The sequence below is a fragment of the Micromys minutus genome (assembly GCF_963924665.1).
Source record: "Micromys minutus genome assembly, chromosome: 7".
Classification (NCBI taxonomy): Eukaryota; Metazoa; Chordata; class Mammalia; order Rodentia; family Muridae; genus Micromys; species Micromys minutus.
In genome coordinates, this window is record NC_137976.1 from 55,633,819 (window position 1) to 55,657,750 (window position 23,932).

Genomic DNA, 23,932 nt, shown 5'->3' on the forward strand with positions numbered 1-23,932 from the left:
AGTTAAAGGTAAAGAGCCTTCCCACTCAACCCGTAGGTCCAACAAAGTGTTACCTGAACAGGGACCCCCTGCTCCGGTTGCTCCATCGACACCCCCATCTGCCATACACCCTTCGAGGCATCTCTAACTTCACCTTCACTCTCTCAGAGAACCGGACAAAGATTGCTAAACCTGATCCAAGGGGCATTCACTGTATTGAATGGATCCAGCCCCAATATGACAAAATCCGGCTGGCTTTGCCTCTCCGCTGGACCCTTTATTATGAAGGTATTGCAGTGACTGGGACTTTTAATAACACTACCATGGCGCCTGTGCCTGGGACAGTAAGAACAAGTTAACCCTTACAGAGGTCTCAGGAAAAGGGACCTGCATAGGGAACCCACCAGCTGCTTACAGACATCTTTGTAATGAGACCCTGCAGAGCCCACAGACATCTACTAACAGATTCCTGGTACCCATGCTTGATAAATGGTGGACATGTGGTTCGGGATTAATTCCTTGTATATCCACCTCTGTCTTTAATGAGACCCAAGACTATTGTACACTCGTACAGTTAGTCCCTTGGGTGTATGATCACCCTGCAGGTAACCTTGAATTTGACAGGTGCTCGAGACGGTTGTTCTGCAGGAAACCCATTTCATTTACCTTAGCAGTCATATAAGGACTCAGAGTGGCTGCAGGTATGGGAACGGGCACAGCAGCACTAATACAGACCCCTCAATATTTTCATTCATTAAGATCCACAATAGATGAAGAATTGCAAGCCCCAGAATAATCCATATCTCCGCTTGAAGAATCACTGACCTGACTCTCTGAGGTAGTTTTGCAAAACAGAAAGGGACTAGACTTACTGTTCCTTAAGGGGGGGGGGTATGTGCTACCTTAAGAGAAGAATGTTGCTTTTCCGTAGATCATTCAGGAGTGATTAAAGACTCTATGAGGAAGCTGAAAGAAAGACTAGACAAAAGGAAGAGAGACAGAGAAGAACAACAAGGACGGTTTGAGGGGTGGTTTAACAGATCCCCATGGCTGACCACTTTAATCTCCTCATTAGTGGGGCATCTTTTATTTTGCTTTTGCTTCTTACATTTGGACCATGCATCCTTAATACGTTAGTAGCTTTTGTTAGAGAAAGAGTGAGCGCTGTGCAGATTTTGATGTTGCACCAGCAATATAGCGCTTTACAAAATCAAGAAAATCATTATTATAAAGATACTGAGATCTAGTTCTATGATTAGAACTAGGCACTAGAAGAAGTGGGGAATGGATAAAGCCTGACCAGGTAAAGTAGAAGACCCCTAGCAGGTAGAGTCAAAAATGCAGGCTAGCTAGTTCTGCAATACTATCTTTCTATTCCAGGAACTGTCTGACCATAAAGAATTTGTTGCCTTAAGGTCAGGGTGACTCTGTTTCAGAAACTGACTGACCATAAAAACATAAAAGTTAAATAATACATCATAAACAATCTTGAGAAACCAGGTGTTTCCCTTATGATTCTTCACTGGTATTTTTGGTATTCTCCAATGACATACCCCCCCCCCCCCCATTGTGGTTTGTTTCCTTTAAAAACTCCTTCTTGAAGCCACTCGGGGTCAGACTTCTCTACTCCTGCGTGGGATATGAGTCTCGACCCTAGTGCACTGGTCAATTAAAAAACCTCGTGTGCTTGCAGCAAGGATGGTCTCTCATGAGTTCTTGGGGGGTCGTGTTATCTTGAGACTTGACTGATGGTCTCCTCACTGTGGGGGTCTTTCATTTCTTCTCTAAGTTAGTGGCCAGAAATATGACATCTTTGGATAACTTATTAAATATGAGGCATGAAATTTCTGGAAATGTCAATGTGGTGGTGGTTGCCACAGTGCACCTGTGGACTCTAAGGACAACCTAAGGAGGTGGTTCTCAGCCTGTGGTAGTGACCCATTGGGGGGTTGAAGGGATCTCTACATGGGGTCTCAGATCACATATCCTGCATATCAGATATTTACACTATGACCCTAACAGTAGCAAAATTACAGTGCAGTAGCAATGAAATAATTTTATGGTTGGGGGTTCATTAAAACATGAGGTGTGTTAAAGGGTCGTAGCATTAGGAAGGTTGAGAAACACTGGCCTAATGGGTTGGGTCTCTCCTTCCACCATGTGGGTCCTGGGATCAAACTCCAGTGTCAGGTTTGGTAGCCATCTTACCTGCCCTGAAATCTCTCTTTTCTTCCTTTGTATTTATGAATGAATAACCCTTACATCTAAAATTGCAAGACTGTATCATTTAATCCTGTTTTTTTTTTATAGTTTTACACATTAAAAATTTTGTTCACATAAAAATAGATATTAAGGCAAGCGATTTTTTTATTCACTTCTGAACTCAAAGAAATCACAGTCGTTTACCATTAAGTATTACTTCTCATGGCCTATAATTCAACACCTTAGGTTTTCTTGTGTGTGTTCAGAGGGAATAATTGGAGGCTTGATTGAAAAAGGCTTCATTTCCCAGCTCCTGGAACTGTGTACTTTAATGGAATGTTACATGTCATCTAGTCTGTTTTGTCTTATACCTTAATAGGCCAGAGAAAAGCTTTGTCTTGAAAGAATGTGGCAAGGCTTTCGATATTTTTCCTTTTTGTTGACATAATAATTATACATAACAATGGACTTCCCTATGTTATCTTCATACATGTATATAGTGGGTATATAGGCTTTACCCTCTCGTTCCCTTTCCTTCTTCCTCCTCACAGGCTCCTCCTCTTCTTCATGGTTCTGGGTTTTTTTTTTTTTTTTTTTTTTTTTTTGGTGCTTCAATGACCATAGCAGAGTCACCTAAAGGAAAATGGGTGAAAGCCTGTTTAGAGATACAAGGGCATTTTACTAGTGCTGTTGTTACTGTTTAAGAGAGCTGAGTCGGGTCTTTTTTCTCTGCCAAGTAAAGATTTGAGAGTAACAGCAAACAAACACCCTTTATTAAAAGCAAAGAGCATGGGTCCACCTGACTAAAAAGGTTGAAATCTATTTTTTATTTATTTTTTGTCCTGGAGGGCTGGGGGTTTTAAAGGTGGCCTAGGAGGTGTCTCCCAGCCTTTACTTTGGATTGGTCATTGCAGATGGAAAAGAATGGGCCATCTGGCACACAGCCCAGGTCTGGCCCTGCCTAGGACATAGGGAGCTTAAGACATCAGTTGAAAGGAGCTTCCCAAGGGGAGGTGGTAAAGCCTGCCAAATCTTTGTCCTGGGTGAAGAAGCCAGAACATGCCATCTTGCTCATTTGTTTTCTCTGCCTGCCTGTCGGAGTGCTGCCTCCTGTCTCTCATCAACCATTAACTGCAGAAATCCTCGCTGGGGGCATGGGCTCTTCCATGTCAAGCCAGGGCGTTGATGGCTCCCATCTCGTGCAGATCTTATGTAGGCGATCACAGCATTTGAGTTCAAGAGTGTAACTGCCACGTCAGGCTAGGAACCGGCATCTATCACCACCCCAACTCTTCCCCGCTCTTTTCCCCCTTTCTATTCATTCCTTCTACAATGTTCTATGAGCCTCGGAGGGAATGATAAGCAGACATTTCATTTAAGATTGAACATTTAGTTGTCATTTATTCTCAATACTTTAACCAGTTGTGCATCCCTGCATTGACTGCTGATCATTATCCGAAGGTTCTCTGACGAAAGTTAGCAGCATTTATTTATAGGCCAATAGGAAGGCAACTGGATATGTTATGGCTATTTAACAAAACAATAGCAATAACTTCCCCACTAGGGCCTATGGTCTGAGTGATGGGCTCTTGGGGCTTCCAGTACCAGACAAGATTTCCCTCCCATGCGGTGGGCATTACATCCAATCAGACTCCCGTTGGCTACCCAGTAACAGACTTGGTATTGTTGCATCTGAGCTCATTTATCTAGCCCGCAGGAAACAAGTGCCTAGCTCAGTTCTAGCTTCCTGTTTCAGTATTGTGACCAAGGATAGCTTCAGAAATAGGTTCTTGTGAACAATTGATTGTAAGCAGCAACCAGTTGGTTATTTTTCGATCAAGCTTTCTTGGCTTTGTTTCCAGGAATTCCACATACACAAAAAGATACACTGTTTTAAAGAAACTGTTGATAATCACTTAACATTTTCAAACTTCATCATTGCACTGCTTTCAAGAATTCCAAATGTAGAAAATGATTGTTTTAATCATTTAATGATAGGCTCACATATGTTAATGCTTCGTTGCTAGGGAGTGGAACTCTTTGACAGGGTTAGAAGGATTAACAGGTGTGGCCTCCTTGGAGGAAGTGAGCCACTGGGAGTGAGTGGGCATTGTAGTTTCAAAAGCCCCAGGTTCTCAGTCTTCCAGAGAATCAGGAATGTAGCTCAGCTCCTTCTCCAGCACTGTGCTGGCCTCCTGCTGTGCTCCCACTGTGATGCTAATCAACTACTGCACCTCTGAGACTCAGAGACTCATAAGATGCTTCCTTTCATAAGAGTGGCCTTGGTCCTGGTGTCTCTTCACAGCAACAGAAGAATGACTAGGTCACTTAAAACAGGCATATTAAAAAAAAATATGGGGATTGGTACAGGCAAAGCCCTTAAGTAAAGGAACTATTTAGAATTGTCTTTTTTTTTGGCACCTGGAAGACAGTGCACCTTGGGGAAATGTACCACATTTCCAGAAATTCTACACACACACACACACACACACACACACACACACACACAAAAATGTTGTTTTAAAGAAAAGGTTGATAGTCACTTAATGAGTGACTTAGCAAGTGAGTTGTTTCTTAGCCAAAGAGGGCAAGGTGACTGTAAAAGCTAACAAAGGAAGAACTAGCAAAGGGCTACATTCACAGGCAGCTCATTCTGTTAAAGGTAGGTATATACACACGGAAATTGATGATCTGGAAAATGGGTCCCTTGAAACCATCTGCACCTGCACACCTATTGATGGGACCTGTGTGCTCTTCCATTTAAAGACCACTGATGCTCTTTCCTTACCCTCAAGAAAATGGAAAACTAACTTCCAGGAAGTTGGGATGATGGGAAGGGCAGTGTGACAGACCCATGAAGCCACCACTCCAGGATGGCTGTCACAGTACAGGGGGCTCCAGGGCAGGTGGTTTCAAATAAAAGATTGTGCTGAGCAAGTTGTTACATCTTGGTTTAGAGTTTAGAGGCTACCTTTTCAACCACTGTTTGGAAAACCTAAGCAGTTAGTTAGCTGAGAAAACAAAACACTGTCAAGAGAAGCGGTGTGTGTTATGACAGCCAGCAGACCACCGGCTAGAAGCAGCTGTACATGGACTAGACACAGGCATCGCTACGAAATTAGCATCACCAAGAATGCTTGCCATGTACCAAAGACAAGTATCTCCTGGCTTACCCGGAGGCAGCACGGCTCTAAGAGGAAAACAAATGGTCTAGATCACTAAGGAAAGGCGAAAGTCACATGATGGTCTAACTCTTAGTGGCACTCATACAGTTCTGCTTATAACCTATGTATTCTGTACGTTTTGTTCATTTATCTTTCTGAAATACTAGGTCCTCACTACTGAAATGTAAAAAACAAAATTGAAAAATGTGAAGAAAAAAAATGTAAAAGCGAAGTTTTTAGGGGCTCTGAGACTTTTCCAAAACACCCATTCTTGAGAAAGTAAACAAAGACAGAATTTACTGGCAGACAGCCAGGAGGTCTCATAGAAAAGTCATCATCAGCCTAAACTCCTCAAAGTTTTTGAAAATATACAAACAAGGTTCTGAAAATGTAAAAACAAAGTTTTAGTGGACAGGTCAGGCTATACTGATCAAGCTGAGTTAAGACAAAACAAAAATGACTGCTTTAGGAACAGCTCCCCTACCCCTCCCCGTACTGAATTCCAAGGAGAATGCAAATTGTCATCAACCTTACTGCCAAAGTTTCTCCCCTTTCTGACCAAAGAGTTTAAAATTATACTGCTGCTTTGATTTGACCAACCACAATACAGTAGTTCACCCCCCTCACAAAAAGGTATAAAAGATGTATGCTTTTTGAGTTCGGGGTTGACTCTCCCTGTGTGGAGTTGGATCAAAAATAAACCTCTTGCCACTGCAGTGATCTATTGTCAAGTTGTGTTCTGTGGGGCAGTGCACTTAGGCTGAGACCTTGGGGGTCTAATACTACCTGTGTTAGGATTACATCGATCTGTTAAATATATAACATCTGGGGCTGGAGAGATGCTTACCACTTTAGAATACCTCTATCAGACAGCTTACAACTGTTGGTATCAGGAACTAGCTTTCACCTTTGAACCCAGCGGTGACATCACCCACAGCTGTCAGGGACCCACACATCTCTTGCCATGGCAATGGCCATACATTCCCAGCATCCATTTGGTTTACCTCCCGCGGTTACATCACAGTGTGAATAAAAGGTAGACCCCTCCTGCCCCCTTCTCTTCTTCCCTCTCCTTCCCCCCTTTTGTCTCCATTGCCCCCTTCGTCCCCAATAAACCTCTCTCACATGGAACTACAATGGCCTGGTGTGGCCTGTCTGGACTTGAGCAGTGATTCTACCACAACTGTCTGTAATTCCAGCTCCAGTGTATCTAGTGTATCCTTCTGGCCTCTGCAGGCATGCACACACAGGGGTGCTCACGTGTGCATGCACGCGCACACACACATACACACAGAAATTTAAAATGTCTAAAAATATAAATAGATATCTTATTATATATAGAATTAAGGGATGTGAAGGAAAACAGATGAAACTCTGGCATCTGAAGTTAGATCCAGTATTGAAAGAGATTTTTATATACTTCTGAGTTTGAAGGCAACTGATGGGAGACCTACAGCAGAGATGCGGATTAACTGTAACTGAAGTCATATGGAACAACCCTGGCAAACTCTGTGTCCACATACTGTGCAAAGGCAAGCATACACTGGAATAGCTGAGGTTCAGGGTTGGACTTCCTGGGACCCATTGAACCACTGGGTTTCTTAGAACCAATGAAACTACCATCTCTTAAATAACTATACAAATTTCTACCTATGTTAGGTGCTCTAATACACGACATTGAAATGAAGGTAATGGCAGAAATTAGGAATATTTCATCCCAGTCTGATGGCAGAGAATATTAGTCCCAAGAAGTCTACTTTCAAAATGGACAGAAAAACAATAGTAACTACAGAGATGAATGCCCCATAGGAAGGGAGATATTTTCTTTTCTCATTCATGGTGGAGGCACTGGCAACAGGTAGATTATCAAGAGAAAAGCATCCTGTTTGAATCTCAAACAAGGAGGGCATGTCTGGTGGTAAGGGACACAGATTCTGTTTGGTGTCTTTATGTTTGAGGATAAAGATGCTCCTTTATCCTGGGGTGAAGAGGAGGCATGGAGAATAAAGGTTTTTGTGACCAGGTTCAGGGAAAAGGGAGGAGGTACCCTTTTCTAAGATGCCAAGGTACTGTACGATGAAGTAGTGTGTTTGCATCCCAGTAGCACTGAGGTGGACAGACCATCTAAACCCTCAGTTCCCTTCCAAGTAATGGTCCTGCCCACGCAAGGGACAGATGGCTGTCTCCATGCTTTTACATTTGGTTGCCTCTACCTCGAGGGAGAATCTTGGAAAAGAACTCTAAATTATACAGGGGAAACAAAGCCCCAAACCAACAGCTAACAGCTATCCTAGCAACTTGCGCTACCAGGAAGGTAAGATAATTAAGATTCAATACATTAAACAATAATCCTGGAAGTTGTAATAACTTATTTTCTGCATTGTATTAAATTATTGTTTACACGTAGTATATATGATTAAGTCTTTAAAAATCATACTTCAAGAACATTCTTTTGAGGATGTCTACATATAATACTCACTTGGTAAACAGCTTTATTTGCTGCTAAATATACTTGCAATGAATTATTGACTTCAGATGATTAGATTAAAGTTTATTTTTTCTTAGAAACCTAATTGTTAAACATAAGCACACACACACACACACACACACACACACACACACACACACACACACAATAGGACTGTAAAAGCATAAAATCCACTGTGAAGCCCTAACTGTACAGAAGTTCACTGACATGACAGACTTTAGGTTAGATTAATTTGGTTGTGTGATGTTTAGTTTGTGCGCCAGCTTTTTTTGTTAGTTTTCATTAAAATATTTAATTTCATTAAAATTGTACTATAGTTTAAGGAGTGAAGCAGGTAGAAAAAAGAAACAGAGTTGAGGAATATTATTAATTTATCAAATTTGATCCTGTAGCCATGACTGATAGGTTTTTATCCTCTCACACTTAAAATATTTTTACCTATTTTTATTTTATACATGAGTGTTTTGCCTTGGTACATGAAAGTGTATATGCATGTGCTCACAGAGGCCACAAGGGAGTGCTGGGCTCCCTGGAAATGGAGTTACTGATGGTTGTGACCTGCCCATGTGGGTGCTGGGAACCAAACCCAGGTTCTTTGCAAAGGTGTCAAGGGCTCTTAACTACTAATCTTTTCCTCCCTCACTCCTTCCCTCTGTCCCTCTCCCCGCCCCCTTGGTATCTGTATGCCTGTCTGTCTGTCTCTCTCTCTACATTTCAAGGCATGCTTTCTCTGTACAGTTCTGGTTGTCCTGGAACTCACTCTGTAGACCCAGCTGACTTCAAACTCAAGAGATCTGGCCTGCCCTGCCTCCTAAACACTGGGTTTAAACATATATGCCACCACACCTAGCCCTTTCAGTTCTTAATAAGAAAGAAATGATAGAAATTGGGGTGGACTTCTTAATTATGAAGAAAGGAGAGAAAAGGGAGTGGGTTTTAATGTATTTATTTTTATTAAAAGTTCTGATGTCGGGAATCAACTTTGACACTTTGCATATGCTAGGTGAGCGCTTACCACTGAGCTGCAGTCCACACCCCTCGGTGTACTTGAAGAGAACTATGGACAGGTTTGACATTACAGCTAGGCCTCTGTGTAGCATTTGGGTTCTACCTTCCCAGCCGGGCCTCTGCCACAATACACTTGTGCTAAATTCCACATGGACAACGATTTGCGTAACACTAATTACATCAGAGAGCAAACAAATCAGCTACACATGAAACAGGGTCTCACCAGTGAGGAGGTAAAGATGGAGAACAGCTCAGCTCAGGAGAACTACCTTTCAAATCCCCAAGACTACCTTTCTGAGTTTCTAATACTCCCTTCCAGCATATCCTGACTTCCAGAGTTCTTCCGAAGTTTAATTAAAATGGAACAGAAAAGTGGTTTTTACCTGGTTTTAAAAGAAATGAAACTGTGTGTTCATACTATCATTTTCTAACTTGGTACAAACCAGGGGGCAGAGAGCCAGGAAGCCGGACTGCAAGGTGTTGAACACAGCAGCCAATCACAGCCAATTTTTGGCAACCAATTTTATAAACTAAGGAACTGGGCTGAAAGATTAAATCAACAAAAAAGACGGGCTAAAAAACAATGATGAACAATTATGCAAACACTACATACCACCGCTAAAAGCTGCGGTGTGATTCTGAAATCTCAAACTCTGGCTCATGATTTATGTGAATGTGTTACTCTGGAACTTAATTGATTTTCTCATAAACACATAGTTAACACAAGACAATATTCTTAGTTCACTGTTCATCATATTAAGGGACATTTCAGGAATTTAATTTCCTTACCAATAAACAGAATAACAGCCAACCAAACTGGGAAAAGGAGAACCCCCACTACAGAGGCAATAAATCTGTCTTACTGGCCTTGTATGTGTATCAGATTTCACCCAATTTCCAAACAGAAAGCAGAAAGCAGAGCCTTCTGACAGGTGCGACCTATAGCGCCTCTCAGACCCTTCTTTTCTGGTCTGTTCTCCATGTATTATTAATTTGTATTTCTATTTAACTCCAGCTCTTAGTCCACCGCTCTCTCCCAGACACGAAGCCTTTTCCCAGAGAGAGCAGAGGAGATGAGGTTGCTATTCTTAGGCATTCCTGTGTGTAATGAGGACGGAGAAAATGAAATAACACCATTTGGCTTCTTTTAAAATGAAAGAGTGGTTTGGGGAGGATAACTCAGGGCTGATTAACATGACCTTTCCCCTCAGGAAGATAAAACAATAGATATATCTCTGAAGTACTTAATTAAGCCTCCAGCACTGAGTGTGGGAAAATTGCAGGCCTGTAAAACCCTCTGGTTCCAAGCAAGCATCAGCCTTCTCTGCAGTCCTTGGGTCTGACAAGGCCTCATAGGCTTTTACATCATCTACGAACAGGGACAGGGTGGCGAGGAATACAGAGGACGAGCAGAGCTAGGACCTTCCAGGTTGCTGCTTTCTTTCAATTTTCCATGAGAGGGTGAGGTAGCATTTTGAGATGTTTTTACCAAAGCCTGAGAAGTGAATGACCAGGCACAGCAAGAAGCTGTGGACCCTGCTGCTGTGCCCTTGTTCTTCCAGGGCTGAGGGCAACTCAGTCACAGTGGAAGTTCTTCAGCGCCCCTCCTCCAAACCTCTTCCGATCAGAAAAGCCCGGAATCTGTAGGAAGAAAGAATCCTGTTATGTCGTAGCAAAAGTCAAATGTTAAAACGAAACGGTTTCCTGCTTCACATTCTTGCGCACCAGCCTGATGCTCATTATAGAACCAGCTCTCTGAGAATCAGAAAAATCACAGAATGATAAATAATAAAAAGAGACTGTACAGATACAGAAAACATTTGCCAACAAATCAGTGGCAGTGTCATCTAGAAAGGATGGCTCTCCTGGAATTGCCGATGGGACTTTTATATGAATGTCTGTCTTACGAAAGACTCGAGACTAATAGCTGAAGACTCCGTGGAGGAAATGGTCTTCTTTACGGATGTCAGAGCATCACCTCATCCCTGGTTCTTCTTGTCTTACAGACCCTCATGTTGCCTCTGTTTAGGTTTTCTCCTTTTGTATTCAGGAGGTCAGGGGAAGGTATGTTGCCTGTGTCTACAGAGAGCTTTTCCTGACTTAAAGAAAAAGGAAACCACATCTTTCAAAACTTAGGAAGCCACTTTATCAAGAAAAAGATAGATACCAACCTGATTACCTTCTCTAAACAAATATCTCTTCTCTATAACCTGCAAAAAAAAAAAAAAATGAAAATTTAGGGCTTGGCATACTTACCTAGAAAATAATTAATTATAATGCTCATTAATGAAACCATAAAAATCTTTGTAACAGTTATGGACATTTAACACAGTGAGTTAAAAATCTGGTGCTAGGGCTAGAGGGATTCAGCAGCTAAGCATTTGTGGCTTTTTGGGAGGACTGGAGTTTGGTTGCCACCACTTACACTGGGCAGCTCCCAACTACCTGTAAGTAGCTTCAGGGGATCCCACACCCTCTTGTGGCTTCTGCAGGTACTTGTGGCACATGTGGCATCCACATGTGACACACACACACACTCTCTCTCTCTCTCTCTCTCTCTCTCTCTCTCTCTCTCCCTCTCCCCCCAACCTGGTGCTAATGGGATTGAAACGGGATCATTTCCACTACTGCCTACTCATTTCTACAGGAAGGAAGGACACACCAGTGAACAGGATATTGTGGTACACTTTATAATTATGACTTTGCAATCAATCCCAACACTCAGGAAGCAGAGACAGGCAGATTAGGAGTGCAAGGCAAGCCTGGGCAACTTAGTGAGTTTCAGACCATTCTGGTTAAGGTAGTAAGACTTTGCTTCAAAGGTAAATAAAAGTCACAAATAAATAAGACATGGAAACTAAATAATGACAGAATAATGTCCCAACAGGTTCCTAGTGTATGGCAGCAATTAGGGCAAGTGTACCACCAGTCAGCTCCAAAAGGATCCCTAAGACAATGTAAAGTACTTGTTCCCCATGGTGATGCTGCATCCTCAAGAGGGGTCTGCATGAAGCAGTGAGGAATTCTGTGCATCCTGTATGTGGATGAGGACACGGCATCAGGCAGTTAGTGGGCTTCTTACAGGCTTCACTGGCATCCTTATGCCGTAGAGCTCACTGAATTTGTCACAGGGAGGACAGGCTAAAGCAGTGGATGAATCCTATAAAACATCACAGCTCATGTAAAGAAGCTCACAAGACACATATCCTAACACAATGGGTTTGAGAACCATGCTTTCAGAAGATGATGGAGATTATAAAAAATACTGATTTCTAGCCCTGGAGACGCTGCACAGGTTACAGAGGTGCTTCTGCAATAGAAAAACCAGGTAAGTTACAGATCAGGTGCAGATGGATTTAGACAGTCACGTCAGGAGTAAAGACGCTGGGAAGTTTTCTGACTGAGCACAGCCTGTCCTTTCAGGCCTGGGAAGCTTGCTCACAACTGTCTATGAGACAAATTATTCTGGTTTTCTTTCTCTCCTGGAGACTATGTTTCAGTTAGTAATTTAAGCCATATGAGACCCAGAGTAAAGATGCATTCACTAGCCTCTGAGGTAGAAAATCTGGTTTCTGGTTAGCATACATGTTGAAACACTGAAGCCCTCGAAGGGCTCATGCCTTTCCTCATTCTCAGCAGGACAGGGACACCTATCATTCAGGCACAGAATTACCTCCAGCTAAGAGGAGTAGCCCTGGCATCCTGGAAAGTCTGTCTACAGAAAATGGAGCAGACTTATTGCCAGGTGTCTTGCTTTCATATATAGTACATGTTGTGTCAAACCAACCAGTTGCCTTACTGACGTATTCTTTAGTGAGATTCAGACAACAAAGTTAGCTTTCTCTTTTGCTCAGAATTGTTTGCTCCCAACTCATGAGGTCCTCTCTTATAAATATTACTCCTTTCTTAAAACCAACCAAGTTATGATTTATTTATTTATTTTATAAAGCTTTGCTGATAACGCAGGCTATGCTAATCTAAAATCCACTGTTTCTCTAGGATCTGACTTGAGTTTTTAATCTTAAAAATACTTAAAACATGTGAAAGTACACCATGAGGCCTTTCCAGATTGAACCCGGATCTGTAGGATGCTGTTCTTAGTGACAGGGTTTTGTATGGAATGGGGACATGAATCTAAACTAAGCAGATGCTGCAACATTTCAGGTTAGAAAACAACATGGAGAGAAAATAAAGTCCCCTACACCGCGTCCCCAGAAGATGCTGAGATCTGTGCAGGCCAGCAAGGCGATCAGAGACTGTTAATGTCCCAGGCCCTAGCTTGAGGGCTGGCCCTCTGAGAATGCTGGGAATCGGTGCTGGTGTGCATCTGTCCCTTCTTGCCACACTCTAGTTAAACAGTGAGATGAAATTTCTCTATCGGACCTCATGGTAACACACTGGACCTCATGGTAACACACTGACAAGGGGGCCAAATATCAGAGACTCAAGTAGTTATAAAAAATGATCTGCAAGAGGGGAGCACTTTACATGTTGAAATGTTGTTTTATTTACACGTGTATGTGCTGTGTGTGTACCTGCTTGCTTGCATGCACACCACAGAGGCCTGGAGAGGGTAGTGGTTTGCTGGTGCTAGAGTCACAGATGGATGTGAGCAACTCACTGTGGGTTTTAGGACCTGAATCTGAGTCATCTGAAGGAGTAGCAGCTGCTCTTAACCACTGACCAATTTCTTTAGCATTGAAAAGATCTAATGCAGAAATTAATCTTTCAGTAATTCATGCAGATAAAGTCTTCTATTATGTTGCTACGCAAATCAGCATAACATAAGGCAGCTGCATAACCCGGAGATGCAGGTGAGCAGTGCTCCAGCTTAGCTCCTCCTCATTACAAAGCAGTAGCAACATTCACATGGAAAATATTAATACTGAGAGAATAAAGGACTTTAATATCTTTGGTGTCTTTGGGGAAATGGAGCAGTGACTAATTATTACACAAAGCCCTAAAACCAGGTAACTATACATTGTTTTGAGAAAGACTCAGCTATCGTTTTAAGAACCCCAGCTGAATCCAATAGCCTTTACTCTTTGCTTAGAGAGCGCTAGTGATGGAGTAAGTACGTCAGCAGGCCTTGAGCAATTATTCCAACAGATAAGAGGGATCAAAACAGGTATTCAGGCTGTGAAGTTTTAGGCAAAGGAACAAAAGGACACAGCATTCTACAAAGAGCTTAAGCTATCATACGTTAAGTTTAAAAATAACTTAATTGAAGCCATTACCTTATCAAAAAATCTACTGAGCTTGACAGCATTGGAGGAGCCTGCAGCTGAGGACCGTGGGTTTGTGCAATCCTGGAAGACAAGGGTACACACAGAAAAGCCAGAAGTGAGGTTTTGGTGCAAATGTCCCTGTTGTGCCAATCTGTACCAACTCATAAAACACAAAGCAATATTCAGATTATGATACGTGAAAAGGAAGTCACCAAAGAAAGTGCAGCTGTTTAGTCCCTGCCATCTGGGCAACATCAGGACACTAAATCAACATACCTATCATCAAACAGTTCCTGAAGGATGCAGAACTACTAACAGTAGTTAGTCAGGTGGTCAGGTGACCTGCATATGTTTACAAAGTCACACACAGGACACTTGCTGCAGACCAGGGACTAAGTGTTCAGCTAGTTAAGGACTCTGCAGTCTGTAGAACAGCTGGAAACATGAGGGTAAGATTTAGGCAAAGAGCAAACAGTTGCCACGAATTTCTCCATTTTTTCTATACCTCAAAGACATACTGGTTCTGATAATAAAAACAGAAGATATATTATTAAAAACACAGAGCTCAGGGGAGGCTACACAGCCTGGGACACTAAGGCATCACAACACCCTGTAAATGACAGTGCTGCCATCTTTGCCTGTCACCAGTGCTGGCCCTCTCAAGAGACTGAGTTGGCTTTGATGCTTACCTCAAATGCCACCAAGACCAAACTGGGCAGGTATCATTCAGGCTCCTTTGTGAAGATGAGTGTCTTGCATGCATTGGTGGGCCCTCTGTGCCCCTTGAGAAATTTTTGAAATAATTCTTGCTGTATTTAATGATGCAGGGCCCAGATGTTTCCTTCTAATACATTTAGTAGCCATTTCTTGTTTTGTTCAATATTTCAAGGATCACACTTTAAACAATGGCCAGAAACTGTAACAGTTCTGCACCCCCCCTCAAAGAAGGGGGGGGGAGAAGGGGGCTAATTGATTTTAATTACAACTGTTTCCAAACATCATAAAATACTAGGGAAATCAGGAATCTTGGAAGCCAGCAATCTCTGTCTTCAAATACCTGTGCCAACATTTCCTGACTGTACCTGCTTAGGCCATTGTGGCTCTAAAGTTGGGCTCACTCCTTTGTGCCACGGAGATGGCTGTGCAGAGTTCTGTAGCAATGCCATCCCGGGCATGCTACTTGTAACACTGCTGAGTCTGCAGTCATCTCTGAACACATTTCTGTACCAGTTGGGACAGACAAGAAATCAACCTTAGACCTGCATTAGATGGTTTTGCGAAATGAGTATTGATCACCATCAGAACATTAAATGACAACTCTTAGTAAGAGTTAAAATTACTAAATTAAAAAAAAAAAAAAAAAAAAAAACTCTAAATCAAATGGCAAACGAACAAGTTGGCATCTCCCCTATAAAATTAACTACTGGGCTCCACAATTTGAGTGGAGCAGGAAATCTGAAACTCCATGCTTTTTTAGGATGAAAATTTTGGTGCTGAAAAAAGCCATCTGCCAGATCACGGCTGAGGGAAAGCCTGAAAATCAGTAGCTCTAAATAGCTTGTTTGAATGTGGAAAATGACCAGAAACTATATAAACACACACGAGAAAATGTACTATATACATAATAACCCTAGTGCCTAGTTTCATTCAAATAATTTGCATTAACAAAGGCAGAGAGAAATTCTTCACTCTTGATGCTTGCACGCTGGATTCAGGTTTCTCTGCAGGCCTAAGTCATTTCATAAGAGACAGTGAGCTAGCACTACGGCTACCATCATATTGGTCTCAGGGTGAGGTTCTACATTTACTTGTTGGCTCTATTTTCAGTTTCCATACTCAGCTGCCCTCCTGCACTTTAATTCCTTTTCTCCTCATTAGCCAACTTCCATCACTGTTTCTGCTGTCTTCTGGAGGGCTACACTGACAAGCCAAAGGCATGCTATACGTAAGACCCTTGGGAGTCTGTAAGTGCTCACTTCCTACTGCTTATCTTTTGGTTTTGCCAACAGCTGAAGTTGGCCTAGTCTCTGTAAGATAAGGAGGAATAATGTGTCGAGCTGGTTGTCACAGACACCAGTGGGCACTAGACAAAGATACATTCAGAAACATATTCAAGTTACTACTGGAACTAATTATGAATATTTAATGGCAATTTGCCCTTTGAAAATAATGTGCAAATTAAGTAACACCAGCACTAATTCTACAGAGCTAACATATTTATATAATCTATACAGTAGGGGTCCTCTTTAATACTATGGTCCAACATTGACTAGTGGGTATTTACATTGACCGTTGCATGGGTGGTAGATGCAAAAAGGGGACACATTCCACTGCACAATAAAATATAAAGAACAATGGGGAACAGGCAGAGGCTGAGCCAGACACAGGTGGAGGCAATGTTTACAGAGCAAATCTGTATCAGACTCACCTGAGTAATCTGTAGAATAAAAATACTAGCAGAGGCTGTAGGACGGCGGTAATGTGTGTTTCTCATGTGTAAGGCCCAGAACCACATTACAAAATAAATAGTGAATAGAGTGTGCTCCTGCCGGCGTGATGAACGCAGAGCTCTGACTGGAAGAACAGACACTAGAGGGCCATAGGTGCTGTTGGTAATGTAAATCTGCAGTGAGCTTTGGGTAACTGTTGGTATAAATGATTTCAAAGCACCACCATGTTAAATCCTAGTTGAAGGATAATCAAGTGGGAAATGGACTTAACTTGTGGAGTCCAGGCTGCACAGTCGGAGCGCCTCTTTTGGCTTCAGCTTTAAAATGGAGATAAAAGCACCTATGATGAGAAGACCTGTGTATGCGACGTGACACCCGTAACCATACAACAGCCTCTGGTGGGCAGCTGTCCTCAAAGTTCTGGCCATCGTTTCTGTCAGCACCGCAGAGCTGAACAGTGCGCTGGGGGCATGGCAACCCTGCTTACGATAACTCGTCTCCACCAGCGAAGCTGAGGGCGAGCGAGGTCTTGTTCTGGGTGTTTCCTAGCCTCCTTAGCCCTCTGTTCTAACTAAACTAGTGATCACAGTTTCTGTATGTAAAACTTCACATAATTTAGTCCTTATGATACAGTCCTAGTTCAGTCTGCAGTTTTCTCATTCACCTGTTTGTGTGCCCTTCAAGATAAGCAGGTTTTCTTTCATTTTATTTTGGATTTCAGAGACAGGGTTTCTGTTTCCTGGAACTCATTCTGTAGACCAGGCTAGCCTGCCCTCAAACTCAGAGATCCATCTGCCTCTGCCTCCTGAGTGCTGGGATTAAGAGCTTTTTTTTTTTCCTTTCTTTCTCAAAAACAATAATAACCAACATGTAGTGTTACCTTAATTGATGTGATTATTTTGAATTTGGTATGCTCTTTTAAGTGTTTCAGAAAAGGGTCTATGATTTGCGCTATTTGCTGAATATAGTTTGAGGACTGCTACAGCTCACTGTGCAAGTTCAGAGTGAAGAGGTCCTCAGGTGTCAGTGTAGACCTGCTGACTCGGATCTGCTTTGGACGGGAGAGCCTCTCATTTGAGTGTAAAGCTTCTTTGCCTACAGTATAACCTAGACACACATTAGTGAAAACACATACCAAATTAATCTCTTCAGCATTGAAGTCCTCAGCCAAGAAAGCAGTCCTGATTAAAACCTCATGGCGCTTGGTTTCATGAATCTGGTCCAGTTTTGTCCCTATTACCAACAGTGGGATCTGGTTATCAGCAAACTGTTCTCGGTCATAATCCCTGTGATGAATAACCATGAAGAGAAGAACAGAGTTTACCTTTCCAATGTAGATGTGTACTCTGTAATGCCAGATGCTCACACAAATTTAGTGATAATTAACCAATTTCTGCTCACCATCACCTACAAATCATTAGCGTTAGAAGGGGTCTATTGTAATTTGTTTTCTTCCCATTTTTACCCAAAGGACTGAGTAGTAATACAAATGATAGTTCTCACTACTGAAAGGAACATAAAGTCCACAGTTGCTAATTAATTGAAATTCTATTTGCCTATTAGAAGAAAAGCAGATCTAGACTTCTGACACGTTATAAGCTCAATTTACAGCAGTTGGCAAAATCTGCTTTTGAACAATCGATATTGCATAATTCAATCAATAAAACCCACTGGAGCGCAGCTCCTTCTCGGCCTTAGCACTCTCCTGTCCTTGGAGTAATCTAAACTGAGTAGGAGGAGAGGCCACTGTGTCCTCTGCCTCCACACTCAAGATATCTTGCAGAGCCTCTGCAGTCCCTTCTCAGAACAGAGTTGTTCTGAACTCACTTATCTCATGTAAATATCACCATCTGTTTTATTTGCACAGAAGCCAATAATAGATCAAATTCAAGGCCAATGAACTAGCACCTTCTTACCTACACACTCCTGACTTGGAGACATGGTTTGGATTAAAATTTGAATCACAGAGAATGAGGTTTCCAGGGTACTTTCCTTATTTCTTTTTCTTACATTCACAAATTCTTTCACGAAAAGTTTTGTGTTTTCTATCAAATACCATCTTTGATACACATATTCTCTGCTATTTAAAACTTTAGATAATCTCTTGGAGATTACTATTTAAGTATATATAGCTTACTCTCTCATTTTTCTTTTTAACTGTTCATTTTTTCAAGAAGTATATCCATTGAACCACAAATGTATATGACTCACCACTTAGATATTAATTTTAAAAGAAAATTATACCACATTGGCTTTGATGTTCCTAATCACTTCTTTCATTAAAATCATATATCCAATTAAAATTAGACCTTGATCTCATTTAAAATCATTATGTAAAAAATTGATGGAGAATTTTATTATGGACAGATATGGCTAGTACTTTCCTCAAAACCATATAATTTTATATGTACAACAACCCTTTGAGAAACAAAAACAGCATGCATCCTTTTAATACTATAACTAAAAGAAGGAAGGCTTAAGATTCAATAAACTTAAAAGGTACAGAAAGCTTTCGGTTAGTTGTTTTCTGAGCTCCAGCTGCAGCCCTTTTCATAAATGCTGTAAGCAAACACACACACACACACCCCTTTACTCTTTCCCTACACATTACAAGGGAATAATACACATTCTCTGCACCTAGTTTTGCATCCTCTGTAGATTTCTATTTTCCTACATAGAAACATTCCTGATGCTTTTTAAAAGAGCTGAGTATTCCAGACCATTATTTATTTAACAGATTTTCTTTCGGATCTCAGAGTTGCTTCCAAATCATTTGCTGTTACAAATGATGCACAAAGAAGGAAGCACCAACGCACCATTGTTTGATGCGTGTGCAGGTCCAGCTCGAGGACCAAAGTAAAGCTGCAGAGTCAAAGTACAGCTTCTGTACCTGTAGCAATTATGCCTGAATTCTTTAACACTGATATGAATGTTTTCTGGTATAAATAAACTGTCTCTTGTAATTTAAGAATAATTTCTTGAGTAAGAGTCAGTAAAACTAAAGTATTTTTGAAAAGAATAGAACATCAATAAAATAATAGCAGGTCTAAAAGGGAAACAAAAGAAAACACAAGTTAGCAAGACCAGGAATGAGTATACACATGTCATTAGACTCCAGGAAGATAATGAATAATATTACAAACAACCCTGTTCACAGTGACTTAAAGAAAATGCATGAATTCTCTAGCTGAAATTTGCCAAATTCACTTGAGAAAAAACAAAATACAAGTACCATCCTTTAACTATTTAAAAAAATTGAATCTGACATTGAAAACCTTTCAAAATGAAATGCAAGCCCCAAAGTCTCACTGGTAAATTCAACCACTCATCCAAAGAAGAAATAACACCAAATATATACAATATCTTCCCCAAAACAGGACAGGGAGGGCCACTGAGGGTAACATTATCCTCAAATCAAATAGGCCAAGGATATAAAATAAAAAGTGTAACCAATATTCCACATGAACACAGAAACAAAAAAAGCTTCAAGAAAACATTAAATCAAACCCAGCAACATCTAAAATGAAAGAATGAATTCACAGTGACCATTGAATAAAAGGGTGGTTCAATATCTGAAAATCAATCAGAATCTACCACACTAGCAATGTGGAGAAGAAATCCAATGTTCATAACTAGCACCACCACCACATACACACACACACACACACACACACACACACACACACACCTTTATCACTTTTGGATAGCTGTGACCAAGTACCTGACAGAAACTCTATAGAGAAAATGTAGATGTTGGCTCACGGTTTCAAAGGGAGTAGATGCATACACCAACAGAATAGAGTACAGAAGTCGACCTGTACAAATATGGTCAACTGACTTTGTCAAAAGAATGAAGGTGACTCAATAGAGATCGGCTATAATTTTTACCAAATAATGCTGGAACAGATGAACATTTAAATTTAGAATTAAGCCCACATCACATATTTATATAAAGTTAAAGCAGATCATAAATCTAACATAAACCCTGTATTATAAGATGTGTAGAAGGAAACACAGGAGAAAACCTGTATGATACTAAGGGCAAAATGCAGAGTAGGAAAATTAACTGATCAGATTTTTATCAAAATAAGCACCATTACCAGGGAAGATGCCATTCTGATAATGGAAAGACCATGTAGAGGCTAAAACAGAACTAATCACACATCTTCAAAGGATCACTTTGTAAAGTGCATTCTCAGGATTGCAATCATATTTAAAACCAATTATAAAGTAATTCCAGCCTTACCCATTTGTCACCAGGACTCCAGTTGGAACTGCATCCCTATTGAGAACTTCCAATGACCAGCGATATAAGTTTTGAGATGACTTCTTATTTGTTAAGTCATGTACTAAAATGATGCCTAAAAGAATCAGGTAACATGATGTCAGTCCTCACCAGCACCTCATCAAGGATAAGCTTAGTAAGCACACATCTCAGAGGCTCAGCGATCTGTATTCAAGTGTGACTAATACAACCAGACAAGTATTTCAAACTGGTCTTTATAAATGCTTACACATAACTAACTAGAAAGCTTTGCCACTAATATACTTTTAAAATGTTTTTTTTTTTTTCCTTCCAAAGGCTATCAGCATGTCATAAAATATTCACAGTGTCTTTATTTTTCAGCAGCAGCCCCTGAGTGCCTACTTTGTGTTTGGAACTGCTCATAGGAGCACTTCACCAATGAAGAACATTATTTATTAACAGGTTATATTACTCAAAATTTATGCTGTTTCTGTACTGGTAAAATGTATTAAAATGGCACCACTTTAATTTTTATAACTGCTATTTCTCCTTTAAAAAACAAGTAAAAACAGGCTCTCACTACAAGAGGCTTTGCTTACTGTAAGTGTGGCTTGGCCTAGTATCCATAAACTCATCCGTCCTCTGAGATACAGGCATGTGCCACACGGTCAGCTCAACTGCTATTCTTTTGTTCTTAAGCTTTTTTTTATGTATGTGCATGTGTGTCTCTGCACACATGTGTGCTCACATGCATGCATGGGAGGTGCCTGGAGGTAGAGAGGACATTGGCTCTCCTGGAGCTGAGATTACAGACAGCACTGATCTGCCATGTGGGTACTGGGAGTCACAGCTGGGTCCTCTCCCAGAGCAGCTCAGTCCTAACTGCTGAGCCATCTCTCAGCCTCTCAGTTGTTGTTCTTCAATAGAAAAAAAAAAAAAAAAAAACAAACAGGTTTTTTGTTTTTGAATGCCATCAACTCAAGAGTTTAACTTTGTTGTTCTTTGAATTCATTGTTAGCTATGTAAGCTTGCTACTTTAAGAGATTTGGTTAGCTCACTGCACAGACACATGCTTTCTAAGTCTACACAAGGGAAGCTGACCCCGGAAAACTTGAGTTCTGGGCCAGCCAAGGAAACACAGCAAGAGCCTGCCTTAAAGAGCAAATAAGGGGTGGTGGGGGTGTGTGGACAGAGGACAATGAGGGAGGAAAAGTGAACTGATTTAGATGAAAGAGTCTACAGCCGCAGTGCTGTGAAGATGCTCAATCCCAGTCAATTAGCAAAAAGAAAAAGGCTGCTAGAAAAGAGAAAGAGGAGGGAAGCAAGTGTGATATGGGCTGGAGAGATGGTGCAGCAGTTAGGAGCACTGCCTGCTCTTCCAGAGGACCCAGGTTCAATTCCCAGCACCCACATGGCAGCTCACAACTGCCTGGAACTTCAGCTTCAGTTGATCAGATGCCCTCTTCTGGCCTCTGCAGACACCAATCACATACATGGCACATAGACATACAGGCAAAACACCAATAAACATAAAATAATAAAAAAATATAAAAATAAAAATAGAAATAAATGTTTAAAAAAGAAATACGAATAGTAGAAAAGATGGAATTTTTTTTTGAGATTGAAGAGGAATAACAAAATACAACATGGCTCAGAAATAGAAGGAAATAAATCAACTTATATCACGTACAGATAAGCAAAGTAGTACTATAATAAAATGAAGATAAAAGAACGACTTCAGTGCCAGTTGGAATTTAGAACATCATCCTGAGATACAAGGACCCTACATTTTCAAAGTCTTTTTAATTTTTGTGTTTGATTTTTTGAGATAGGCTTTCTATAGAAATATAGAATAGAGCCCTAGATGTCCAGGACTCACTTTGAAGACCAAGCTAGCTTCAAACTCACAGAGATCTGCCTGCCTCTGCCTCCTAGAGTATGGGATTAAAGGCATGCACCACTATGCCCAGCCCCAAACTCTTTTTTTTCCCCAAACTCTTTTTTTAAAAAAGGATTTATTTATTTCATGTATGTAAGTACACCGTAGCTTTCTTCAGACACACCAGAAGAGGGCACTGGATTTTACTACAGATGGTTGTGAGCCACTATGTGGTTGCTGGAAATTGAACTCAGGACCTCTGGAAAAGCAGTCAGTGCTCTTAACCACTGAGCCATCTCTCCAGCCCTCCCAAACTCTTTTTTAAGATTAAAATTACTTTTTAAAATTTCACAATGAGTACATTTACATAATTCTCACTCTTTCTGCTGTTCCTTCTAAGTTCTTCTGGGTTCCCCAATTCTCTCTCAACTTCATGGCCATTCTTTTGTTATTGTTACATATATGTATTTATAAATTCAGTCTGCAGAGTGTATTTAGTGCTGCTTGTGTGTTTCTGTGTCCAGCGATGACCACTTGAGGTTGAAGATTCGAACCTCTTATCCCTGGAGGAGACTGGATATCTTTCATGGCCACCAATCACCATGTAGCTCTTCACCTAGGGGCAGGGCCTTGTGAGAATCATTCCACCCACATCAGAATCTTAACTGATGTTGCTGTTGTGCAGGTTTTGCTTAGGTGAGCATACTTTTGCAGTCAAGTGTTTGGATAGTTCAAGATTAGAGGAAGCCAAATAAAATCTCATGGGGCCAAAGAATGACATGCTGTCACCCAGGCTGATTAGTAGATGGACAATTAGTGGCTATTCCTGTTTGTCAACTTGACAATATCTGGAATTAACTACAATCCAGAATTGGAAGGCTCATCTTTGATCCTATCTTGAGGCTGGGAGACACAAGTTTCTGACTTGGATCTTGGCATGGAGATCTTGAGGCATAGTGGCTATGAATCTCGGGAAACTAAGGCAAGGAGATTTCTGAGTTCAAGGTCATCTGGGACAAATCCCAGATACAGATGTGGTGGTACACACCTTTAATCTGGGACACACCTTCTGCTGGAGACCTACATAAGGACATTGGAAGAAGGAAGATTTGATCTTCTTCTCCTGCTTGCTTTGTGGGACCGAACAACTGCTAGGTGCTTGAACTTCCATTCACAGCTGCTGCTGACTGTTGTTGGGGAGTTGGACTAGACTGTAAATCACCAGCAAATTCCCTTACTACGCAGAACTACCCAAAAGTTCTGTGACTCTTGAGAACCCTAATACAGA

The 23,932-nt window shown here is 41.2% G+C and overlaps 1 protein-coding gene across 1 annotated transcript in view; it reads right to left on the reverse strand.

Moving 5' to 3' along the window:
* Positions 1-8,807: 8,807 nt before the first annotated feature.
* The window catches only part of RABL3 (RAB, member of RAS oncogene family like 3), a gene marked incomplete at its 5' end in the record, with an annotated part of 34,770 nt that continues 19,645 nt past the window's right edge, over positions 8,808-23,932 (reverse strand). The window contains 5 exons of the mRNA XM_080918976.1: positions 8,808-10,482; positions 11,013-11,051; positions 14,079-14,150; positions 17,655-17,805; positions 20,766-20,880. Coding sequence (XP_080775102.1) covers positions 10,417-10,482; positions 11,013-11,051; positions 14,079-14,150; positions 17,655-17,805; positions 20,766-20,880 — 443 coding nt within the window. The 3' untranslated portion in view covers positions 8,808-10,416. The remainder of the gene's footprint in view (positions 10,483-11,012; positions 11,052-14,078; positions 14,151-17,654; positions 17,806-20,765; positions 20,881-23,932) is intronic.